Source organism: Cynocephalus volans, chromosome 2, assembly GCF_027409185.1.
Source record: "Cynocephalus volans isolate mCynVol1 chromosome 2, mCynVol1.pri, whole genome shotgun sequence".
Classification (NCBI taxonomy): Eukaryota; Metazoa; Chordata; class Mammalia; order Dermoptera; family Cynocephalidae; genus Cynocephalus; species Cynocephalus volans.
This window is the reverse complement of record NC_084461.1, coordinates 136,129,305-136,154,090: the sequence shown is the minus strand read 5'-3', so window position 1 is coordinate 136,154,090 and position 24,786 is coordinate 136,129,305. Positions and strand designations below refer to the sequence as shown.

The following is a 24,786-nucleotide window of genomic DNA, read 5'->3' as shown; positions in this document are numbered from 1 at the left end:
CCTTGTCTTTTTGACTGGCCCAAGGTGAGATGAAGTATTTGTCTTTTCTTTTTAACTTATACTTGAATTTCCAAGAAATGCTATGACAAATATTCTGACTCTTAGGGGGTTTCTACAGGCTCCTAAACTCTGGGATTGGCCAGGGTGGGCTTGATAAGGAAAAGTCTATCTCAAGTGGATAAAACTCTTTATTGTGACAGTTCACTTCTGTGTCTGTCAGACTCTTTCATCCAAAGTCACAAATCCTTTCCCCCAGTTTCTGTGAGGAGGAAGGACCAGATATTGCTTGTCTCTGGAGTGAACCACTGGCTATTTCTGCTTTGTCCATGAACTTCCCCGGAAGAGGGTACTAGGCTTTCATGTCAGTGTGAGCAGTGGCACCGTTTCTTCTAGTCAAGTTTAGTCAAAGTCCAATATATAAATCAATAAAATAGACAAAAATAGCATCTATTTTATATAGTGCTTCCTCTGTGAAGGCAGGGTACTGTGTTATGGGTTTATATCTATCAATCCCTTAAACTTTACAACAATGCTTGAGGCAGGAACTGTTATTTCCATTTTATCAATGAAAAAACAGAGGCATAGAGTGGAGTTGTTTTATTAAAGTTAGGGAGGAGGGAGGCTGGCCATGTTGCTATTCAGTTTCACCTTCAACTTAGTGTCAGCTCTCAAGATACCCTAAGGGAACCCTCAGAAATCCAGGAAACACAGTTTGAAAGTCCTCTGGCAGCCAGAGGTCACAATCTCAAATACCCTCAGGGGCCAGCTGAGTAGCACAGGAATGAAGGAGGTCAGTTGGGGGCTGGGGTGAACTGGTGATTGCATGGATTTGCTAAAGAGGGTGGCTGCCACTCAATTTGGACAACCATTGCCAAACGCTGTACAGATTAAACAAGAACATGCCTGACAGAGGACACAGTTTGGAGACCATGAACTTGCCCACTTATGATGGAAATAATGGAGAAACAACAAGCTAATGGGCCTTTTCTGACATGTGCGTATTTTGATGAACCTGCATTATACTGACTAGATAAGAATCATTTCTTCCCACTGTTTATCCACTGGCCTGATTTATTTTTAAGCAAGCCCTTCCCTTGCTTGGTTCTTTCTACTCTTCACCATGTGTTTGCCAGTATTGGCCAAGCATCCAGTCTCACACCTCCTCTCCCACACTTCCCCACCCCCCCGCTGCTGACTGTCTTCTTATTTAAAGAAAAACAAAATCATAATGGTGAACGATGAGACTTCCTAAATTATACAGTAGGCAAAATAAGTCCTGCGGCAAGCTTGTTAGGAAGATTTCTCTCCATTGCTGCTTAGGAATATTGGTCCTCATTGACACTCAAGTGCAAAATGTAGACAAGTGGTAAAGATGCCCCCAGCACATGTCCATGTCATCTTGATATTTATGCACTTATGCTCCCGGATCTATCCAAGGAAGCCAAATTCTAAGACATCCCTTCCTGCATGCTTTTGAAATTTAATAACCTACAAGGAAATGCCTACTGGAGAAAGAGTTCATAGACATTAAGGGACTGTAAAGGGAAATAGAGTTAGTGCTTATTTATCAGGTAAATTGGAGGGGATTTGTGGCATGAATATTCCAGAACATAGTCAAAAGTACATAAAGACAGGAGGTCAGTAAATGTGGGAGTTCGTCTACATGGGTAGTTTTAAAATTTCTTTTCCCCTCTCTCCTTTCCACGCCTTTCTTTCTTAGCTTCAGAATCATTTTTTTTTTCAAAATAAATTGTATTCACAAGTTCAAAATATAAAACAGACATAAATAAAGCTACTCTGATTCTAGTAAGGGGCTGAAATCCCACTGATTTGGTTAATCTCAGTGTGTTATTTGGGGCACCTCTGAGAAATCCCATTTTTGAACAACAAGAAACAAATTTATATCACCACTGCCTCTAGATTATTTCTAGGATCTTTCTCAGAACTGAGAAACGGAGAACCCTTTTCTCTTTAAGACGAAGAAGGCAAGGTCTACTAGGGTGCAGTGACTCACCTAGGGCCACAGGAAGAGCCCATGTGCTACGGCCAGTACTAGAACCCTCTCACAGCCCAGTGCTCCTTCCACCATGCACAAGTGGTATAGGACATGGTCTGAATCTCAACTCTACTAGCTGCATAACCTTCCTGTAAAAGGAGATGTAACGGGGATCTCACCTTACACTTCTGTGAGGACTCAATAAGATAAGTGCACGCACAGGGCTCAAATCCTTGCTTGGTATACGGTAGGTGCTCAATAAATGTTAGTGTACCACACTGACCCCCCATCCTTTCCCTGTACCTTTCAGCTACAGACCACTAGAGTCCTGATGATGCCTATTAATCTTGACAGAGCACATTAACCAGACAGCAGATGGAGCTGGCCCAGCCACAGGATGTCTGCAGATAATCCACAGCATGCAATGGGCAGATGACTATAAAGAATCGTTGAAAAACTGAACACAATGAAGTCTGAAAATAATTCCCACCTCTTAACTTTCCAGTATTCTTTGCCAAGAAAAATATAGCATTGAGCAAAGGGGTTGAGAAGAGCTGACTGACCTGGGAGAAATGTCACATCCTTGCTGCATGAAGGCTCCCAGGGAGAACCACAAGCTGTTGAATATCCCAAACTCATTGGACTGGTCACTGGTTGTCTGGTCCCGTCCTTCCTCAAACTCTTCACTGTGCCATTCATAGGGGCTGAAGCGGCTGACCAGGAAGAGGACGACACTCACTCCAATGTAGGCAAAAACGATGCACATCCAAATCTCATAAGCCAAAGGGTCAAGGAAGGAGAAGACCCCTGGCTTGGACTTCTGTGGTTTTTTAATCATGATGGAGATCCCCAAACTCATAAATGGCTTGGAGAAATCTATAACCTCTTCCCGGACCAAGGTGATAGTTAAGGGAGCCACAGCCACATCTGCTCTCTGCAAAACAAAAAAGAAAAAAAAAAATGCTCAGCAGCTCTCTGTTCTCTTGTTTCTCTGTTCACTGTGTATTCTTTTGTATCTTAAAGGATGTGAGAGTAGGAAAGAACCTTAGAAATCTAACCCCTCCTACTCTATAAAACATTTATGACAAATGGATGATCAGCTCAGTATCTACAGGAGAGATTATCCCATTATTTGACAGGTCTAATTGTTACAGCCTTCTTCATCACCCTGCAAGGACGAGACTGTGCGATATCTGTTTTTCATTGCCTGACCAGCAGCCATGCCTCCCTGCTCTGGTAGGAGAACCACTCCCGCCCCACTCTCAGTCCTCTGGGTTGGAATGAGGCTGATCCCTCTGGTTACACGGGGAAGCTCATGATTTGGGTTTGGCCAATCAGCATACTCCACTCCTCTGTCAAGAATGATGAATTCAAGGATAGTATAGGACCAAAGTGGGTTTAGTGAGAATTAGCCCTGAGAGCCAGAGCTGAGAGATGCAGAAGATGATCCCTGATGCAATAATTTGGGCCACTCTAAATTTAGGGACTACTTTGGACTCCCTAAAAACATGTGTCAATACCTCCCTCTGTTTGTTGCCAAGAACATGAGCCAATCCTTGTGTTTGTGTAACTTAGTTTGAATTGGGTTTCTTTAACTGCAACCAAGATAATCCTAGCTAACAAGGTGGTAAAGGCAAATTGAACTCAATAAACATTTATCGAGCACTTGCTATGTGCAAGCTCTAGGCTGACAGTTCCCACACTTAGGGAATTACAAACTAGTAGGAGAAATTGACACACACACACACACACACTCATAGCACAATTTTCCAGCCTACAAGGTAGAACAGATATGTGCTATTCAAGAAAAATGCTACAAGATACCAGGGAGAGATTCATTCTGACTGGGGAGATCAGGGACTGTATCATGGAAGAGGTAACATATAACTTTGGCATTGAAGGAGAGATAGGATTTTGACAGGCTACTCTGACACAGGACAACATTCCAGGAGGAGGAAGCCACGTGAATAAAGGCCTGGTGATGAAAAGGTAAAGTAGAATCTCGACTATTTTTTTCCTTTTCAGGAAGACTGCTAAGAGACCAATTCAATTTTTAAATTTCAAATCCAGCATGTAGATAAACATGAGAAGTTTGTAAGAAATGTTCATCCCTGGGCATCCAGCATGTGAAATCACCAGTCCTTTCTCTTCTGTCTTTCTCACCTCTCTCTAATGGCAGAAGCATCGGCATTTACTCATAAAAATCCGCTGCTCGAGATCGAGAGATCCTGGAAACCCAAGAGGGTTTCCATGGACAGATGCCACAATGTTCATTTCTGAAATGAGAGACATGTCTATGCAAGTCTGTTCGAAGTGAATGGCTTTCTCTTATGCTGCTGCTCAACAGTCCAGATGTGAGGCTGGTGACAGATGGTGTGCAGATGAGGGCCCTGCCCCCCCGGCCGGCCAGCTGTTGCTTCAAGAAGGTTTACTCTGGTTATAATCTCATTGGCTGGAATTATTGAGAAGGTGCTTTAAATGGAATAAAAAACCTAGCTTCAGAATGATTTAAGTTCCCACTTATAGAAAGAAATTTCCATAAAGCAGTATGGAGTCAGGTGTGAATTTCATAGTGATTCTGTTTTTTTTTTTTCCCCTAATACCCACTGCATAAATCTTGATAATTTTTAAAAATACAAGCCAGGGCAAGGGAGGAGATAGCTATTCTTTTCTCTGTAACCTAACACAGAAAAGGTATGGGGGAGTAAAATAATGAGAAAGACCTGGGAGGGACTGACCACAAGTTACCCAGAAGGGAGATAGATGAAGACCAGGTGTGAAAGTAATAAAGGATATTGAACGGACTTTTTGATGCTTCCTGATGTGAATTAATAAAAGGAATCACGGACTGTAAAATCATAAACCACATAATCTTAATGCTTAGTCCATTTAGCAATTCCAAGATTTGTTCCATGGAACATTATTTCTGGATGGATGTTGATAAGTATAACATGAAAATAAACGTATTTGGAAAATGGGTTTAAACAGGTTAATTTGGAGCAGGACTTCTCAGAACCTTTAGAAGACCACCACACACTGTGAATTTCCAAGAGGGGTAAGTAGGATACAGTATTTCCAAAATTATTTGGCATAGGTCATTTATTTCCCTAAGCATCAAAAAGGGCCCATGTGTGTGGGATACACACACAGTGGGAGATGATAAATTCAACTACCTCATTTTACAGATAAGAAACTCAGGTCCAGAGAGGAAGGTGGTTTATGCAAAGCAGCAGTGTTTCAGATTGTTTGATACTGATGGACAGGGCTCAGGAGTTGATTTCTACCACCTGAAGTAGTTACTGGAGCTTCACAAGACTGGTCAAGCACAGAGCTTACCTAAGACCAGGCTGCTCTTCTTTCCAACTCCCTAACCATGTAGACCCAAGTTAAATAGTTGTCTTTTTGGATATCAATTTCCTCATTTAAAAAAAAAGTATAATAATTCTCGTTTTACCTATTTCACAGGATTATTTTGTGAGGGTCAAAATATTCAGATATGTGAGAGTACTGTGAAGTGTGAGCATTTTATAGGAATTCAAAATTATTTTTTTTAAAATTGACATTTTTGGGCAATGCTCTCAAACTGGACCATGCATCAGAATCACCTGGAGGGCTTTGAAAAACACAGATGGCAGAGTTTGTAGATTCAGTGGGCCTGGGGTGACGGGTGAGAATCTGCATTTCTAGCAAGTTCCCAGGTGATGTTGACACTGCTGGATCAGGGACCACCTTTGAGAGCCATGACCTAAGGGATCCCAAAATGAAGTATGTGATGTCTACAAATGATCCTGGGAGAACGGTACACAGTTTTGATGTGGTAGAAAAAAGCAAAAGATGGATAAAACTATCAAGGATGGAGATCTGCTCTGAGCTAGGCACTGTGTAGGTGAATTCTCCCCACCCCAGGCCTGTGATAAAGGATTCACTTGTCCTGTTTTATAGGGGTGACCCTTGGAGGAATCATGCAGCCAGTAAGTTGGCAGAGTTGGGACTCAAATTCAGGCATTTGTCTGTAAAGCTCACTGTCTTTATGCTTCACCAAGACAAAGGACACACAGGAAAGACAACCTATGACATGAATAAGGCACAAAGACATATCCATGCAAGAAGCAAAAACTTCATTTGCAGGATGTAGCATTCTGCAAACACAGACATTTGCTGTTCTCTCAGTTGATATTGGCTTTGCAGTCCAGTGTTTGGATGGTGTGATTTCTACGAGGTAGCATGTCCTGGTGTGGAGCACAAAAGCCAGTGCTGCATGTCGTGACTCCATTACTAGCTGTGTGTCCTTTGCCAACTTATCTAACTTTCCTGGACCTCAGTGTCCTTAACTACAAAATGTGGAAAATAATCTTATCTCCTCTATGGAGTTGATACGAGGAGTAGATGAAAGAATGTGAGTTAAGTGTTTAGCACAGCACCCAGCACATACTATGTGATGAGATGTTACTACTGCCATTGCTGATAAGAACAAGAGGGACCAAAAGGAACAGAGATGCTGATTGACTTAGCTATTTAAAAGGCACAGAAGAAATAAATTTGGAGACATTCAGATGAATTCTTCCTGACCTCACTGGTGGTTTGCGGTTAAGAGATACTTCTCTAACCCCCTCTGTTTTTCCTCAGGGGGACAGAAAAGGGAAGCTACACTAAAAATCAAGGGAGGGCATCAAATGGGACCCGTCATGGAGCCTACAGAACAGTTTTTACCAGGCAGAGGGCCAGGCCTGGTGAAGGGGAGGAGGAACGGGCAGGCCAGCAGCCGAGGCATACAGGGGTCACTCCGGCCTGTCCGAAGCCTGATGAGCAACGGCTCACCATGCACTGCAGCTACTGGGGGGCTCGCCCTCAAGATGATCACACCATTGTTCTGCCCAGATCACAGGCTTTTTTTTTTTTTTTTTTTTTACTAATGGTACAGCACTCCATGAGGTGAAGGTGAAGATGAATGCTGGAGAAGGTGAAAAGTTCACAGTAGTTGCCAAGGGGATGACCTTAAGAGCCTGGTGGGGGTTCCCATGGAAACCAACCTCCAGATGCAGCATGAACCATCCAGGTATCTTTCATCAATGGAGCTTCCCAAAGTGAGAGGCAGTAGAGGGAAGAAAGAAGGGGAGGAGCACGTCCCATTCCTCAACTCATTAACCGCCTTCACAGGTCACCTCAAAAGCCACCTCCGTGAGGGAGATTTTCTTTATTCCATCTTTTTCTTCTTTGAATTTCCTTTGTACTAGTGTATCTCTTATGGCCATCGTGACCCTTCTTGCCGTGATACGAGGTAATGAGATTTTAAGTGCTCCTCAGTGGTTGCTTTGTCCCGACCAGCACTTATCACCAACCTGGGGCTTGGCACAGGCTTAAGCTCAAAGACTGCCCCCTGCCACCCTCAGAGCTTCCAGTTGCTGTGAGTGAAGCTGTGGTGGTCTCTTTTCTGCATGTGGTGGCTGGATTCTTTTTCCAGTGCCTTTTGTTGTCCCTCTACTGAAGAGCCTTCATGATCTCTCAGTGCCCACACTCTGCCCCTTGTCACCTCTCACTCAAACTTACCCTGACTGCTCCTGCACCCAAGCCCTTGACAAAGCTGTCAGTGTGTTCTTACTCTCCCCCACACCTTACTTATCCCCCCACCATCCTATTGCTTATGCTTTAGAAATTCCTGAGCTGTCTTTCTCTTTCTATTTGAATATGGCCACTTTTCATGTTCCACATCCTTCCTGAGGGCTATGCAAACCCACATTAGCCTCTCAACTGGACAATACAATTTAGATTCCTTGATTCTATGCTGTCTTTTCCTATTCTCTCTCTCTGTCTTTTCTACACCATAAAATGGTAAGATCCTTGGGGAAAGGGATTGGATCTTTTGCTTCTCAATGACTCCCTAAATACTCAAAACAATGCAGGGCATTCAAAGGCTTCTCAAAACCGCTTTAATTTATTGGAGATTTTACAGCAATTGGACATGGAGTTATTTCAAGTGTGGTGAGTGATATAAAGATGGAGTAGACCTACCTCTCCTACACAGATAACTGTTGTACATGGCAGGGAAGCCATAAAAGAAGCAGAAACTAAATTCTACAGGGGAAGGCAAGAACTGTTAAAAGTGGAGTTCACATCTGATATGGAGATAAAGAGATGACACCTTGGAAAAAGTCATATTTAATACAGGGTTTGGAAGAGGAGTAAGATTTTCGAGGTGGAGAATGGAAGGGAGCACTTGAGGGGACAGAGTGAGCACAGGGGCAGTTGGGTTGCATTGTAAGTTGCATGAGAGGGTGTATAGGGGCAAGTGACTAGAAGGTCAGGTTGGATCCAGGTGCATCTAACACCAGAGAAGAAATTTATACTGAGGGAGCCATACATGACTTTGAGTGGGGAAGTGACAACTCAGCAGTCTACCTCAGGAAAATCAAACTTGGAGTTATATTGTCATCTGTTTAGACAATGATCACCTGAAGTCACCTGGAGATACTGAATTGGGCTGAGGGATTTGGGACCAGGAACCTGAACAAAGAGTGTCTTAAGACATTGGATTGTGGATGACTCATCTATTCAGCAGCAACAATACTCAAATATAGGGTCTAATAGGCATCTGTGGGCAGGGCCAGCTAACCACCAAATCCTCTGCCTCTGACCTCCAAGTCCCCACCCTGGGGGGAACTTACTCCATAGACCAGCTCTCCCACCATGCCATTCCAGGCCTTTGTGTCAGGGTCTCGGGCTCCATATTTTCCATCACTGACGATCTCGAGACGGTAGGAGTAGCCCACATGCTTGGCGATCTCTGCCGCCAGCTCTACACAGTAGCCCTCGTAGCGGTCATTGCCCTCGAACTGGTTGGCATTCTTCTTGAGCATCACATAAGGATCTTCCTGGTAGAGAAATGGGGAGACAGAGAATGTGGGTTATGGGTTTATCCACAGGTAGGGAGGACTTTGGCATGGGAGAGGAGGATGTCGTGAACATTGGTTAACACTGAAGAAGTCTCTCTAGCCCTGAAATCTACTTCCTGAATTTCTGTCCTCCCTACCCCCATTACAAACTTCTTGGGTTAAGGAAGCAACCTTTGTTGAAATAAGAATGTTTCATCATTGAGATACGGTACACAGCTTTTCAAATTATGTTCCAGGAGCTCTTGTAATTTTTGGAGACATTTCTGGGGGCACTATGATGGTAAAGCAGACCCTGAATAGGCTCCAGGTTTCTCATTATTAATCACTGAAAATCACAGCAGCTTCACTTACATGTACTTCGTGTGCTGGACTTCAGGTGACTTTCTTTGAAAATGACTTCTACTGAGGGAAAGTGGAGCATGAAAACCAGCACAATTTAGTCTCACCCTTATGTCGTCTACATGGGAAAGCTGGCTCAAAAGAGAGTAACTGGCTTATCCTGGGGTACAAAGTGAGAGAGTGAAACTACGAGGTACAGAGTGAAAACTCAGAACCTTTCACTTCCAAGGCATTCTGTTTTCCACTCCTTGTTTCTATCTATGGCACACTTTCAGCAGGAAGAATGACCAGCTTTCATTCCTGGTGGAAAACCCTTGTGTTGGTCTGGCTTGAATCCCAAGTCACCCTGATGAAGGACTGAGTACTCACTAGGATTGTTGTGACGATGTATGTTCTATTCTGAACACTTGAGTTATCCCCCCCAGCTTGAGCATCGGTGGCTGCAGGGACAAACTTATCATCTTCATTCCAGTAACCGATCTGTTAATGAGAAGAAGGTGGAGATGTAAGGAGGTCCAGGCCACCAGCCAACACCAGAGACAGGAAAGCAAGGAGCTCAGCATCATACCTCACAGTATGGGACACACCGGTCTCTAAAGCATTGGCAGACAGAGGCAACAAGAGGCAAGATGTTTTCCAGGTCTCCCCTACCTTGCCCCCAGTGAAAATCCTCACCGTGGTGGGCTAAACCTGGAAATTGCTCCCTCTGAGGGATGAGAGTTTAACAGTTTACACAGCTCACCTATTTTTTTCAGTGTAATCCAGGGCTGTGGGGATTTAGTTCCCTGCAGTTGTTCCAGGGCCAAACCCCTCTTTCATCCATGCCTATTAACACTTCTCTTCACCAAACTCATTGTGAAGCAGTTGGAATCATGTGATTTAAACATTACATTCCTCAAGCAATTGGAATTATGTGATTTAAACATTACATTCCTTTTACTTTTTTTTCAGATTAGCAGTATTTTTCCATCTAGATTTAACTTCCTAGGATGGTTATTTTATCCTTTCTTTATTTCTTTTATTTCCAGGTATAACTATTATAATGCTGAGCATACAGTAGTGCCTAAAAATAATGGTTGACAACATTAATTGTTCAAATATCAGAAGGTTATTCATACTGACTCATTTTCCAAGGTCTTTCAGCATGAATCTACTGAATCCCTATTGTGTGCAAGGCTCTGAGCTAAGAACATTGGTGTTGCTGTGTGGCACGGTTGAGAAAGAGACACAAAGAAGTCTGAGAGACAGTTCTTGCTCTGAGAACACCTCTGGTCTTCTTGGGAAGACATGACACACACGTACACATGACCCTACAAGTGACAAGTGAGTGGCCCTAAGGAGTTCAGAGACAGAAAATCCAAGTGGGGGACCTATGCAGGGAAAAAAGCAGTAGGAGGAGGCAGGGCTTGAGATTCTGGGAGATGCATGGAGTGGGGCCAAATCTTTCAGGTTAGGGAGAACATGAGCCAAGTGTGATGGCAGGAATCTGCCCAGATGTGTAAGTTCAGCAGTTTTTGGACGGAAGACAGGGTTAGCCCAAGAGGGCAGTGCGTGCTTGGGTCTAAGCAGCAGAGAGCTTTGAAGGCCAGGCTAAGCAGTGTAGACTATATCCTGAGGGCAACAGGGAGTCATGGAAGGCTTTGGCACAGCAGAATGACATGGCTGATAAACACACACAAACACACACCTATACCTCCTATATCCTTCTCTCTCTTTCTTCTCTCTCTCTAGACAGTTGTATTTTGTTCTGGGATCTTTCTGCTGGCTGTAGATATAAAGGGAAAAAAAGGAAAGAGAACTACAAGTACATATGCAGAAGGAGCAGCAGGTCTACTGACAGCCAGAACTCAGCTCAGGCTCACAAAAACCGAGGCTCATGCCAAACGGTCTGCTCAGATGTCACCTTCCCCTGATGTTTTTCCCAGCTCTTTCAGTTTGATATAAACAGTTCTCCCTGTGAACTAGCAGCCATCAACAACCACCATTGCTAGCATTGATGATGTTCTTGCTATCTCAGAGGCTCAGTGTTTTACAGTTTTTGTGCCCTTTTGTCTTGCTTAGGGGAGTATGTTAACTTTTCCAAGGTGATGTAGCTGGAAAGTGGCTGAGCTTGGCCTGGAACCCTGGAAATCTGTCTACAGATGCTGGTTTTAACCACTATGTTGTTCTTGCAAAAAGAGGACTTGGCCCTGGTCTGGGAATCATAATAGTTGTTATTTATTGAATACTTGAAGAGTTTAATTGACTGAATTTATTGAAAGGTGTTTCAGGCACTCTTCTAAATGCTTTTTATGTTTTAAGTCCGTTCATTCTCACAAAAACCAGTGAAGTGGGTAGTTAATGATCACTCCCATTTTAAGTGTGAAGAAATTGAGGTGTGGAGAAGTAGCTTTTCCAAGGCCACAGGTGAACCATGGAGCCAGGATCTGAGGCAGGAAGGCTGACTGCAGGGCCATGCCCTCCTACACTCCAGGAAGCTGCTGGCCAACCCTGGAGATGCCTCCCATGACAGCCCTGTGGTCAAGCTGTTTACAGGTCTGTCCCCAACTCTCCACTCTGCTCCTTGTGGCAGAGACTGTAGTGTACTCATTCTAGGGTCCCTGTCTGAGCCCAGCACATCCTTTCTCAGAGAAGCAGCTCAGGAATCACGTGTGGAGAGAATGAACGCATCTAGGCAGCTGTGACCCAAGACGGAGTCAACGACTCTGGGTGCTGAGTCAGTTCAGAAGCCTGAGGAGGGAGTGTGTCTCTCAGGACACTGTGTGGAGATTTTCCCTAATGTCGCCTGTGTAAGATGCTGTTAGTAAATGTGGAAGGAGACATTCTTTCTAATGACACAAGGACCAGAAACTTAGATTTCTAGAATGTCAGAGATGGAAGAGGCCTAAGGAATCATTTCATCCACCCCTTCCTTTTTACACAGAGAGAAACAGACTCAAGGCCAGGAGACTTGGTCAAGACCACAGTGCAGTCTCACCTCCCTCCTTTTGTTAGGGCAGTGCTCTAAGGAACCCCAGGGGACCTGTGTGCCCCTTCACCACTTTCATGGGAGGTGCGGAGGGGGTCAGGGAAGAGGAGGGAAGCTCTGGGTTCCTCATCCTTGCTCCAATAGTCAGTTCTGCTTTTTATCTATTTCACATATTGGGATTCCCCTTAAGAGTTGCTTTTTACAAGAAGCCCTCTGGCTGAAAATAAATGTTTAAAATCACTATGGTAGTACATCATGATGCAAGGTGGTTTTTGTCTTTGTTTTGGTATTGTTTTGTTTTATGTTTTAATCTCCAAAGTACTTTCAAAACATTTAACTCTTTCGATCCCTATACTATGCAAATAGTACAGAAAACTGGCTTGGGATTATTATCTCTGATTTACAATCAAATGATCTAACTTATAATAGCAGATCAGTGGCAGGGCAAAGAACCCAGGTCTCATGGATCTCAATGGTAGTATACAAAATCAGTATAAACTTAGGAGAATGCTTGCCAAGTATGATTATCTTTTTTCCCCCATAGATGATACTAAGGTATTTTTGCTCCTCCATTTTTTCCCTCCCTCCCTTCTTCCCACTCTCCCTCCTTTCTTTCTTTTTTTCCTTCCTTCCTCCTTCTCCCCACTCACAATTAATACTCAGGTTTAGCTCTTCCTACTCAAACTGTACAACCACCAGCAGAGAGGAAGAAGTTGCTTCCTTTGACATGCAGCTAATTCCTCTAAAATCCATAGTGTATTAAGAGGTTTTACTTAAAAAAAACAGGGGGCTCAGTGGTTAAGAGATTGGTTTCTGGACTCAGACAGAAGTGGTTTAAAAGCTAGGATTTCCCAGTTACTATCTACATGACCTTGGGCGAGTTACTTGATCACTATGGGCCTCAGTTCCTGATTTCTAGTATGGATAGGACGGCAGTACCTGTCTGATGGACTGCTGTGAGAACTGAATGAGTTAATGCATGGAAAACAGTTAACATGGTTCATATTAAGTTGTCAGTAAGTTAAAAAATGATATTCATTAAGGCAATCCTAGTTGAAGTTTTACAGGTTTCTATACTACAAAACATTTCAGTTTTCAATTTGCTATTAAACATTATCAATTTCCAAAAGAAGTACATATTATAGAGCATTTCCAAACTCATTTGAAAATCTAACTCTTCTTTACATACAAAATGTCTTGGGGAAAGTGGTTCAAAAATCACAAAACACTGCTCTGAAATCTCAAGTTATTTTGATAAAAGACGGGGGAAAAAGATGAATCTGTGTAGGTCAGATTTATATGGCTTAGAAGACACTTTACTTGTTCAGAATAGCGGTCTTTCAAAGTTACCATCATAGCACTACTGTTAAATTGGGATCTATAAAAAATATTGTATAGCTTGACTTATATATAGCTACTTTCATATCAAAAGTTAGTAAAATACTTAAATGTTGTAAACAAGTTTATTTAATTCCCAACCGTTTTGTAGGGAAATAAAACATAATATTGCCAGGGTCAGAGGCCAAGTGACACCAAACCACATGCCTGCACCTCATGTAAGCTAGCAGACTGAGAAATCCGGTTCCATGGTTTGATGAAAAGAAAGCTGGCAAAGATTTTTGAAGAGACATTGCACTTTGGAGATGAGAGCAAATTTCCCTTTCTTTGAGAAATGGGTTGGATTATTATCCAACACTTTGATTTTCTACTGAGGATATGCAAGAACTTTGATTCTATCTGAAAGTAAATCAGAGTTAGTAGTTTGGTGAAGATTGGGACCCACCACTCAGGAGAGGATTTAAACAATTCGGACAGTGAGAGGTCTTCTCCTGGGGCCAGTTACCATTTTTGATCTCCTGTTTTCCACCTACCTCTAAAGATTCTTTGAATGTAGGAAATGAGTCTAGATGATAGATCATATTTTTTTTTAAATGGATGAAATTTAAAAAGGAGATGATCATAGAACTGCAAATTCAATTGATCTACCTTGCACAGTCATCAATTCGAATTTATATATTGATATCTACAGGCTGCCTCTGAAGCCACAGCCTCTGACTTCCAAAAAATGAGATCCATTATAATCAATTTTTTAAAAAAATTGTATAATCAATTTTTAAAAAGTAAGTTGCTTACTGTGACAAAGAATACTAGCTGACCACTAAGTATTCTTGTTTGCCTTCCATAGTGTAGAGAGGTTGGTGGGAAGTGGCTACCTATCCAGCAACGAAATTTCTCAGCCTGCTTTGCATCTAGTTGGGCCAAGTGATTGGGTTTCAGCGAAAGGAATACAACAAAAATAATGTGCATTTCTTCCAGGTTAATTTCCCCAAATCTCCAGCATGGTTTCCATTTTCTTTCTTCCCCATCTGTTAGCTGGATGTTGACAGCCACAAAGACCCAGATCCATAGTGGAGCCTCTATAAGCCTGACTCAGCCAGAGCATTCAGCCCCAAAACTGGCCACTGAGTGAATAAGAAATAAACCTCTATTGCATCGAACGGCTGAGATGTTAGAGTTTATCTGTTATAGCACCTAGGGTTATCTAAACTAACACACTTAAAGGATTTGAAGTTAGGAAGTTTATGTGTAACTTTACCTGAGTTCTGCTTGAGGTATTATTTCATTAAATTTGCCAGCATTTTTTCCCTTACATGCTGGAAGATCTATGGAAATATGGGTCAGACTGTAGCTCCCTGACTGCCCAGCAACATTCAATAAATTGTCCACTCATTTAATAAACAACTGTTTATTTGCATGTGTTTACTATGTGTCAGTATATTCCAGACACTGAGGATATATTAAATAATACATGTGAAAATTACATAAAATTAAAATTTCAGTGTCCATAAATAAAGTTTTTCTTGGAACACAGCTATGTTCATTTGTTTATGTATTATCTATTGCTGCTTCTGCATTACAATAGCGGAGATGAGTAGTTGCAACAGAGACTGTAAGATCTACAAAGCCTATATTATTACTGTCTGGCCTTTGAAGATAAAGTTTGCCAACCCTTGGTCTGATTATGTATTGTCTTTCTTCCCCTCTTCTCTGCCTCCTCACAATCAAAATGTTGACATCTCAAAAAATAGTCTTCTTTTGATTTATTTCAACTATGTAAAAATGTAAATGTAACCATTAGCATATGGGCTGTATAAAACCATTAGCTCACGGGCTGTACAAAAACAGGTGGAGGGTTGAATTTGGCTTGTGGGCTGGAGTTTTCCAACTTCAATCTAGATCAGTCAACCAACAAAAATATATATCAGAAGGAATAAACCCTCTGAAAAAATGAAATGGGAAAATGTGACTGTGCTGGGTAAGTGGCAGCTACTTTAGAAAGCTTGGTTGGGGATGGCCTCTCCAAAGTGGCTTCACTTGAGGTGAGACCTGACTGACAACGAGAAACACAGCATATGGAAATACAGTGATAGAGAATGCCAGGTAAAGGAACAGCAGGTGCAAAGGCTTGAGGAAAGAGTGAACTTGATGTGCTCAAGGAACAGATGCCAGTGCAGCTACAGAGTGATGAGCTACAGAAAGAGGAGCAAGGGCTGATGTCAGGGGGAAGCAGCCTCCGGGGCTCTGAAGGCCAATGTAAGGAGACATACTGTATTTTACCAGCAATTGGAAGCCAGTGAAAAGTTTTAAGCAGAGGAGTAATATAATTTGGTGTATATTTAAAAATTATTGTCAAAACTCTTGTGGTGAAAAAGTTACCTTGCAGAGGCGTAAGAACTTAGAAGAACTTGTGTCTGGTAAGGGGGCTATCAAATGAGGGTGGAAGGTGACTTGGGCTCTGGGGTTAACAGTAGACATGGAGAGAAGTGGTTGGATTGAGGCTGTGCCTTAGAGCTATAACATGATTTGGTATGTCCAAAATTGGGTGGGAAGGATTTAAAGAAAAACTTCCAAAGAATATATGGAATGGAGAATTATGAATTATTTTGGACTTTAGAAGGTTATTTTTTATATCAGCAGGACTTTAGGTCCCTTTAGTCTTCTTTCCTGCCTAGTCTTTCCATTGCAATTAAACACAGGGTCCAAACTGGGGATCACAAACTTAGGGCAGGGCAAGAGAACTCAAATCAAGTTGAAATGAGAAGTAGATGTCTTCAACCAGGTCCAAAAATTGTTTGCGGAAACAATGGTGATGGGTAAAGATGGTTAAATCAACAGTGCTGGTCCCCTGATGAAAGATGTAAGAATTTTCCTTACATTTATCCCTTGGGCAGCCATTTATCAGAGTCTGTGATTCTACTTGAATTTGACAAGATATTTTATTTAGACAGAGTTCCCTAAATCAGTACCCCATGGTGAAGTGCATCTCTAAATGGGATTTCCTGAGGATTCAGTTCTAGTCGAGCCAGTGTCAATCCTGGCATCTGAAGCTACTAAACTTTATGATGGATGGATGCTTAGAGCACACACTTTTCAGCAGGATGTCAAATTGGATCCATATAGCTAGAGGGTGTGTTGGCACATGAGTGAACAGGATATAGGCCTGAAGATCAGGAGAGTTTCCCCGAGACCCTGAATCAGGAAGCAGCAGCTCCTTTTCATTACACACATCAGGTAAGGCCATGTAATGTTCACCAAAATAAGCACAACTAGGTCGCCCTTGAAAATCAGAAATTATTTTGGTAGGAGGCTGATGGAGTAAAAGGCCTGAAGCCACAGATGTGGAGGAATTGATTTTCTGAAAGTCAGATCTCCTGTAAACAAAGGACCTTAAAGCCCACATTCTAAGAAAGGATTTAGTCATTGGAAAGTAAGTTTAAAAACAGCCTTGGGGTCTGAAAAATAAAGCACAACCATTTGCTTGTGGATTTTAAGGTGCTCTATTATTTCTGTTGGCTGATTTGTCCATTCCACGGGCTCCCACAGCCTGACTCGCCCAAATGCAGTGCTGACATAAAATCCCTGTGGTCTACAGAAGGATGTTTAAAAATACAAACAAACAGACATGGGCTGAATGTCCATTACATACTGGGTGCTACTCTTCTGAATCCCTTACTACAGGCAGTGGGGGTAATAGGCACTGTCTCCTTTAACCCCGACAGCAATCCTATGAGGTAATGAGGTATTATCACCCTTTCGAGGATGATGTAACTGAGGTCCAGGGAAACTAAATAACTTGTTCAAGGTCACGTGCCTAGTGAAGGCTAAAGCAGAGACTTAAATCCTGGTCTGTCTGCCTCTAAAGCCCAAGCTCTTAAACACTCTGCCAGTGTTTTTCACTAAATCCTTTAGAGAACCAACTGGGAACTCTGCAGGTTGGAGAGAAGGCTTTCATGTGCAGATTCCTGGGCCTTAATCTCTGCTCTCCAAAAGCAGAATGCCCAGGGGCTGGGACCCAGAAATCTACACCATTAACAATAATTCTTCTATTTGCTGAAGTTTAAGAACGACTAACCTTGCTATAGAGCCTTCACTTCTGAGGAAAAGTTCTTGATAAAGAGCAAATCTTAAAGAGATAAGAAGACACTTGACAGTCTCTGTGCAAGGTTTACATTCAGCTCAAAAGTCTGAAACACCTGGTCCTGGGAGTAATAACGGGGGAAATTCACACCAAAGGGCAGTTTGTCAACTGATGAAGGTCCCAGTGGAAATTCCACTTCCACAGAGAAAGCCAAAGCCCAGCCAGAAGAGGGACAGTGTGATCAGGGAAGAAGCTGGTAAAAATGCATTGGATGACACTGGCATCCAAGGTAACAGAGCTGAGAGGAATTAGGGGTTGCATAGCCCAACATCCCTCACTTATTTTAAAGACCCAGAGAGGCTAAGAAACATGCTGAAGGCCATACAGCTGGTCTACAGCAGGACTGGGCTGCAAGTTTCTGGCTTCTATTCTTACTTGTTGTACCACCTCTATGTCTCCCATATATTCAGTCTACTGCTAATGTGCAGAAAAGAATCTGGCTTTACAGAGGGAGAGAACATACCTTGGGCTACAAAGTGGAACGGGGAATATGGGGGAGGGGGAGGGAGATAATTGGGTGGGGGACACAGGGTACAAACGCAATTTGTGGTAATGGGTATGCTGCCAGTGTGAATCTGGCCTTCACATCTTGTGCAAGAGGAGTGACAATCAGCTTTGTATCTCATGATACTCATAACCAATAAAAAAAAAAAAAGAATCTGGCTGTATTTTAAAACACTACTATCTCAGAGGGAAAAACCAGATCAACATCCATTTTGACAAACACACAGGCACTCAGACACAGTACAGAAATGCCAATTTTTTCCACCAGGAAATAGCAATAATTTTTTTTTTTTTTTTTTTTTTACTGAGGGCAAAAGGCCATTCTGAGGATTCTGAGTGACAGCCCAGATGCACGGCCAATAATTTTTTTTTATCTAGAAGCAATCTGCTTGTCTGTTCTAAGCCTTACACAAAAAAGCTACAACATCTATGTTTTCATCTGTAAGGTAGGGGTGACACCACCAGTTCTGCTTAGAATCTGAAAGGAAGATGTCCTGGGGAAGTGGTCACATGTCTGGTGTCCCTTCCAGCAGCAGCAAAATTCCCCTAGCTGCTGTCCTCCACCCCTCAGTCATCAGATATGTCCCAACTGTGTCACTCTGATCCGTTCAGCTTTCACGGCAGCTGCAGCAGAATGAGCATGGGCTGGAGAGTCAGGATCCTGGATTAAGGTCTCCATTCAGCCAGAGCTCACTATGAGAACTTAGGCAGCCTAGTGAGCCTCTGCCATAGTTTATTCATCTTGCAAGGGGGTCTATATCACTGAGGCCGATACTGTTCACAACCAAACCAAATAATAAAACACTTTTAAAGAATAAACAAGCCATATGTGTGTTTCCCAGATTTCAGTCACAGGCCACCCCTGTAACATTTACCATAGGTAATAAACACTAACACAGGTAACACTCACAGAACAATGATCAGCTGCTAATGCAGACATGATCTGCTCCAATTTTGTGGAAATTGAGGGGTATAAGAGCTACGTGATCTAGCAGATGTCTTCTCCAGCAGTAGGATTCAGAAGAACAGAATAACAAAAATGAAGCTCAGACTTGGGCTATTTCTGGAAAAGCATCATTCACAGTAGATTATTTTGTCCCCAGAGAGAGTATCCTTGTACAATCACCCTGCCAAAGGTTTGAGGAAAAGTGAACATGCTCCCATTGGCTACAGTTATAGCCATACAGGTGCCCTTGTATGGTACCTGCTGAAAGTTAAGGTAGGTATTGGACCTACCATAGCTGATTGCTAAGTGTACCCAGTAGGAGGTGGGAAATGGACTCTGGGAGCCCTCAAGTTGCTCATGGTCTAGGAGAAAGGATAGGATGTATGCAAATAGCCACTGCAAGAAGGGAGAATGTGATAATGTCCTGGTGGAGTCAACTTTGTTTGGTAACCCAAGAGGTCAAGAGATGGCTTCTACTGGGTGAGGAAGGCTTGATGAAAGAGAAGACATTTAAACTTGGCCTTTGTGGTAGGCAGAATAATGCCCTACCACACAAAGATGTCTATGCCCTAGTCCCCAGAACCTGTGAACATGTTACCTTACATAGCAAAAGGGACACTACAGATGTGATTAAGGTTACTGACCATGAGATGGAGAAATTGTACTGGACTATCTGGGTGGGCCCAACCTGATTATATGAGTCCTTAAAAGCAGAGAACCTTTCCCAGATGTGGTCAGAGAGAAGACGTGATGACAGAAGAAGGGTCAGGGAGATGTAATGTTGCTGGTGGTGAAAATGGAGGAAGGATGACATGAGTCAAGGAACATGGGTGGCCTCTAGAAGAAACTGGAAAGAGCGGAGAAACAGTCTCTTCTGGAGCCTCCAGAAAGGAACACAGTCCTGCAAACACCTTGATTTTAGCCCTGTGAGACTCAAGTCAGACTTCTGACCTACAGAATTGTAAGATGATACATTTGCATTGTTTTAAGCCACTGTTTGTGGTAGTTTGTTTTGGCAGCAAGAGGTACCTTGATGAATGGAAGGAATTGAGATAGACTATAAAGGAGAAGGTGGGATCCCAGACAAGAGAGCAGGAAAGATGGGTTTAAGGGAGTTGAGGATAAAGAGTGTACACAGAGCCATCTAGTAGAGCTTCCTGCGATGATGTAAATGTTCTACATCTGTGCTGTCTGATGTGCTAGCTACTGGCTACATGTGGCCATTGAGCACTTGACATGTGGCTAGTGCAAGTGAGGGACTGACTTTTAGATTTTAATTCATTTAAAATTAAATGTAAATAGCCACATGTGGCTAGTGGCAAGTGTATTTGACAGCACAGGCATAGAGAACATTGAGTTTGAAAGACTAAGACCCAGCTTTCAGCCTGTCAGGCCCACACATAGAGCTTCTGGACACCATTACATCACCAGTCCCTCAATGACTCTATGAGGACAGCATTATTATGCTGATCCTCATTTACCAGATGAGAGAACTGAGGCACAAAGAGCCTGAATAAGTTGCCCAGGATCCCAGACTAATAAGCCGTGACTGTTTCGAGGATTCCAGAGCCAATATGCTGCTCCATGACACTCTGCTAGCTCGATACCATACTGTACAGTGCCTCTTAGTCTCTACTCTATGCCACCATGGGAATTAGAGATGTGATGAAGGCCAAAGACAGGGAAGTACAGGCTGCCATGAGGTATAATGAGAGAGGCCAGGGAAGGTTTCCCTAGGGAATGACATTTACTCCGAGTGATAAAGGCCAAGCAAAAGAAGTTAGTGGAACAGAGTAAGTCCCAGGCAGAGGGAACACGTGTGAAGGCTCTCTAGTGAGAAAGAACATGGTGTGTTCAAGGAAGTGGAAGACTGAATAATTAGAGTGGAGAAAGGACGGAAGTGAGTGTCAAGGGTTAAGGGTGGAGAAATCAGCAGAGGCCAGAGCACATAGGGTCTGGCAGAATTCTGAATGTTATTCGAAAGATTTGAATGCTATTCTAACAATTTTAATATGCATTCATATTATATATATATATATACACACACACACACACACACAGACACACAGACACATGCACACATATTTTTTTTTTTTTTTTTTTAACTTGTTGAACTTTTTTTTTTTTTTTTTTTTTTTTTTTTTAATTTTATTTTGTCGATATACATTGTAGCTGATTAATGCTCCCCATCACCAAAACCTCCCTCCCTTCTCCCTCCCCCCATCCCCCCCAACCATGTCCTTTCTGTTTGTTTGTTGTATCAACTTCAAATAATTGTGGTTGTTATATCTTCTTCCCCCCCCCCCCCCGGTTTGTGTGTGTATGTGTGTATGTGTGTGTGTGAATTTATATATTAATTTTTAGCTCCCACCAATAAGTGAGAACATGTGGTATTTCTCTTTCTGTGCCTGACTTGTTTCACTTAATATAATTCTCTCAAGGTCCATCCATGTTGTTGCAAATGGCAGTATTTCATTCGTTTTTATAGCTGAGTAGTATTCCATTGTGTAGATGTACCACATTTTCCGTATCCACTCATCTGATGATGGGCATTTGGGCTGGTTCCAACTCTTGGCTATTGTAAAGAGTGCTGCGATGAACATTGGGGAACAGGTATACCTTCGACTTGATGATTTCCATTCCTCTGGGTATATTCCCAACAGTGGGATGGCTGGGTCGTATGGTAGATCTATTTGCAATTGTTTAAGGAACCTCCATACCATTTTCCATAGAGGCTGCACCATTTTGCAGTCCCACCAACAATGTATGAGAGTTCCTTTTTCTCCGCAGCCTCGCCAGCATTTATCGTTCATAGTCTTTTGGATTTTAGCCATCCTAACTGGGGTTAGATGGTATCTCAATGTGGTTTTGATTTGCATTTCCCGGATGCTGAGTGATGTTGAGCATTTTTTCATATGTCTGTTGGCCATTTGGATATCTTCCTTAGAGAAATGCCTACTTAGCTCTTTTGCCCATTTTTTAATTGGGTTGCTTGTTTTCTTCTTGTAAAGTTGTTTGAGTTCCTTATATATTCTGGATATTAATCCTTCGTCAGATGTATATTTTGCAAATATTTTCTCCCACTCTGTTGGTTGTCTTTTAACTCTTTTAATTGTTTCTTTTGCTGTGCAGAAGCTTTTTAGTTTGATATAATCCCATTTGTTTATTTTTCCTTTGGTTGCCCGATGCACACATATTTTTAATGCTACTTCTGTATGGATAACAGAGCGGATGTGACCAAGTGTAGATTAGGAGAAGATGGTTAACTTCACCAATAATTATCATTCTCAAATTCTTACTGCAGAATCCCTCAGGAATAGCAGTGACATTTTACGCACATGTGTAACTATATATTTTCAAAGTGTATTTTTCCATCCCTTGGATTTTCACAAGTACCCTGAGACAAATGTAGAGATTTTTATCTCCATTTTGCAGATGAGTGAATCAATTCTCAGAGAAGGGAGCTGACTTGCCCAAAGTTCCGGTTGGTTAGTGGGAGAGCCAAGTCTAGAATCCATGTTTTCTTAGTCTCTTCAAAGATCTAGTCCAGGAAAGGTGAATTCAGAGCCCTCAGCTCTGGTCAGAGCCTCCCCTCAGCCCTCTCCTCCCTGCACAATGAAAGCAAAGGTGGCCCTTACCTTTCGAATGCCATCGTGTTTCATCTCGATCACGTGCAGAGTGTAGTTGGTCCGGCGTCCTTTCTCATTAAACTGCACGTTTCCTGTCAAGCCTTCAAACCGCACCTGGAAAATAAAGCCAAGTTGTGAATAATGAAGTCAGACATTGCACTTCATGTTTGTGTTTGCTTTCTATGATGAAGTAGAAATCCAGAATCTAAGAATGTCATACGGGATGAGGTCTTGGGGTAGCCTGGATGCTAAAACTCTCCACTCCCTTGTCCACCGCAGGCATCAGCATTAGAGCACTGACCTCTTTCCCCCTGAACTGGGACCCTTCCTGAAAGTCACTTTCACCCATTACTTTAGGCAAACACTAACAATGGGTCAGGGTGCATACTGATGCGAGATCTCTGCACCATCTCTAATCAAACAGCCCCGACCCCCCCAACACCACCACCATGATAACCGCCCTTCTCAGACACAGGTCTGAAGATGAGGAAACTGAGGGAGGCCTGCAAAAGAAAGGAACTGGTGTACCATCACTAAGTCAGGAGAAAACCTAAGGTCAGAAGCCGGCCTTATGTTGCCTCGGCTATGCTTGAAAATGATTTCTTAAATTCTTTGTGAGTCTGAGGAATAAAATACCTTAAAGTCTAAAGACCTGGATTTCACTCCAGCTTCCTCCTTAACAGCCAAGCAATCTCGGGTGATTCACCTTTCTAAGCCTCCAGTTTCTAAAATTCCTGCCCTGTCTACCTTAAATGACACAGCTAATGTGAAAGTCCTGTAAAGACTGTAAGGCACCTGAGAAAAAAACCCTTTATGTTCAGAGCAGAGCATGCAGGGTTTTAAAGAGCTGGTTAAAATAAAATTTGTATTGGAACCCCAAAATATGCAGCATGGAGTTTCTTTCCCAGTAATGGGTCAAATTAAACTTTCATGGCCTCATATCTTCAAGTTTGTATTAAAGGTCAAGTGGTCAACATGGTGATCCAAGACCTTTAGAGTTGAGCCTACGGCTCTGTGGATGACCAATAAATCTAACTCAAGTCCACCCTCAAATTGAGGATAAGTTTAGTGTATGATCAGTTCAGGTATAAGAAACCACATTCTCTAACAGTGACCCACCATGTGTCCTCTGATCTCTCTTGTCTAAGGCCAATGAGGTGTCTCTACCTGTTACCAATACACTGCCCTGTGACCCACAACTGTTTATTTCCCCCCCCCTTCAAATAGCTTAAAAAGAAGCCTTGCAGAGTTTTATCTTTTCCTGACAGCGGCTAATTCCTCCGTCTTTAGGAGGTATAAGAATAGCTGGGGTGTGTGTGTATTTGAGAGTGAAAGAGAGAGAATATGTGTGTGTGTGTGTGTGTGTGTGTGTGTGTGTGTGTGCATGCCTGTTCTGAGGCTGACCCTCTCATGCCTTCTGGTTTGAAGTCTCAGTGGGGAGGCCACTACAGGCCCAGAGCACTGAGCAAATTATACAATAAGCTCTTAACTTTCTCAGATGAAATTTGGAGAAATCCCTGGCTCTGGAAATGTCTAGACTGTCTTTGCTTTTCAGAGAGAAAACAAAGTGCAGATCCTGCTACAAAGAATAGCAGAAGGGAGAAATTCCAGTCCATGAACAACTTCACCTTCTTCTCACCTTGGTCATCTCTTGCCCATTTTTAGCTTTCCCGTTGGTTTAGGTTCAAGATAGGATTCTTAGGTTGGTAGGTACCAGTTTAAGTGACTGATCTGGAAAAAATAGGCTGGGGTGTAATGTGCAGATGACAGGATTACAGATTTGGGTACATTTGTTCAAACAGAAAGAAGTGTCATTAATGACCAAATGGGCATCTGCTTGTTGGTTCTAGTCTCAAGTATCACACTAACCATAAGTATGGCATATTAGAACGGTAAATTGCATAATCTATGACCCAGGTTCCTCATTTGTTTAATGGGACCAAACAGAATTATGTCTTAAGGTTGTTTTAAGGATTAAATGAGATATTTTATAATCAATGTTTGGCAAATATTCAAGAAATGCTAGTTGTTATTA

General features: G+C 42.5%; 1 protein-coding gene across 4 annotated transcripts in view; it reads right to left on the bottom strand.

Annotated features, from left to right (window-relative positions):
* Positions 1–24,786, bottom strand: part of GRIA1 (glutamate ionotropic receptor AMPA type subunit 1) — a 312,482-nt gene that overhangs the window by 85,337 nt on the left and 202,359 nt on the right. For all 4 annotated transcript variants that reach the window (XM_063085503.1, XM_063085502.1, XM_063085504.1 and 1 more), the window contains 4 exons: positions 22,761–22,865; positions 9,595–9,705; positions 8,659–8,865; positions 2,560–2,930 (listed from right to left, as the gene is read on the bottom strand). In XM_063085503.1, coding sequence (XP_062941573.1) covers positions 2,560–2,930; positions 8,659–8,865; positions 9,595–9,705; positions 22,761–22,865 — 794 coding nt within the window. The remainder of the gene's footprint in view (positions 1–2,559; positions 2,931–8,658; positions 8,866–9,594; positions 9,706–22,760; positions 22,866–24,786) is intronic.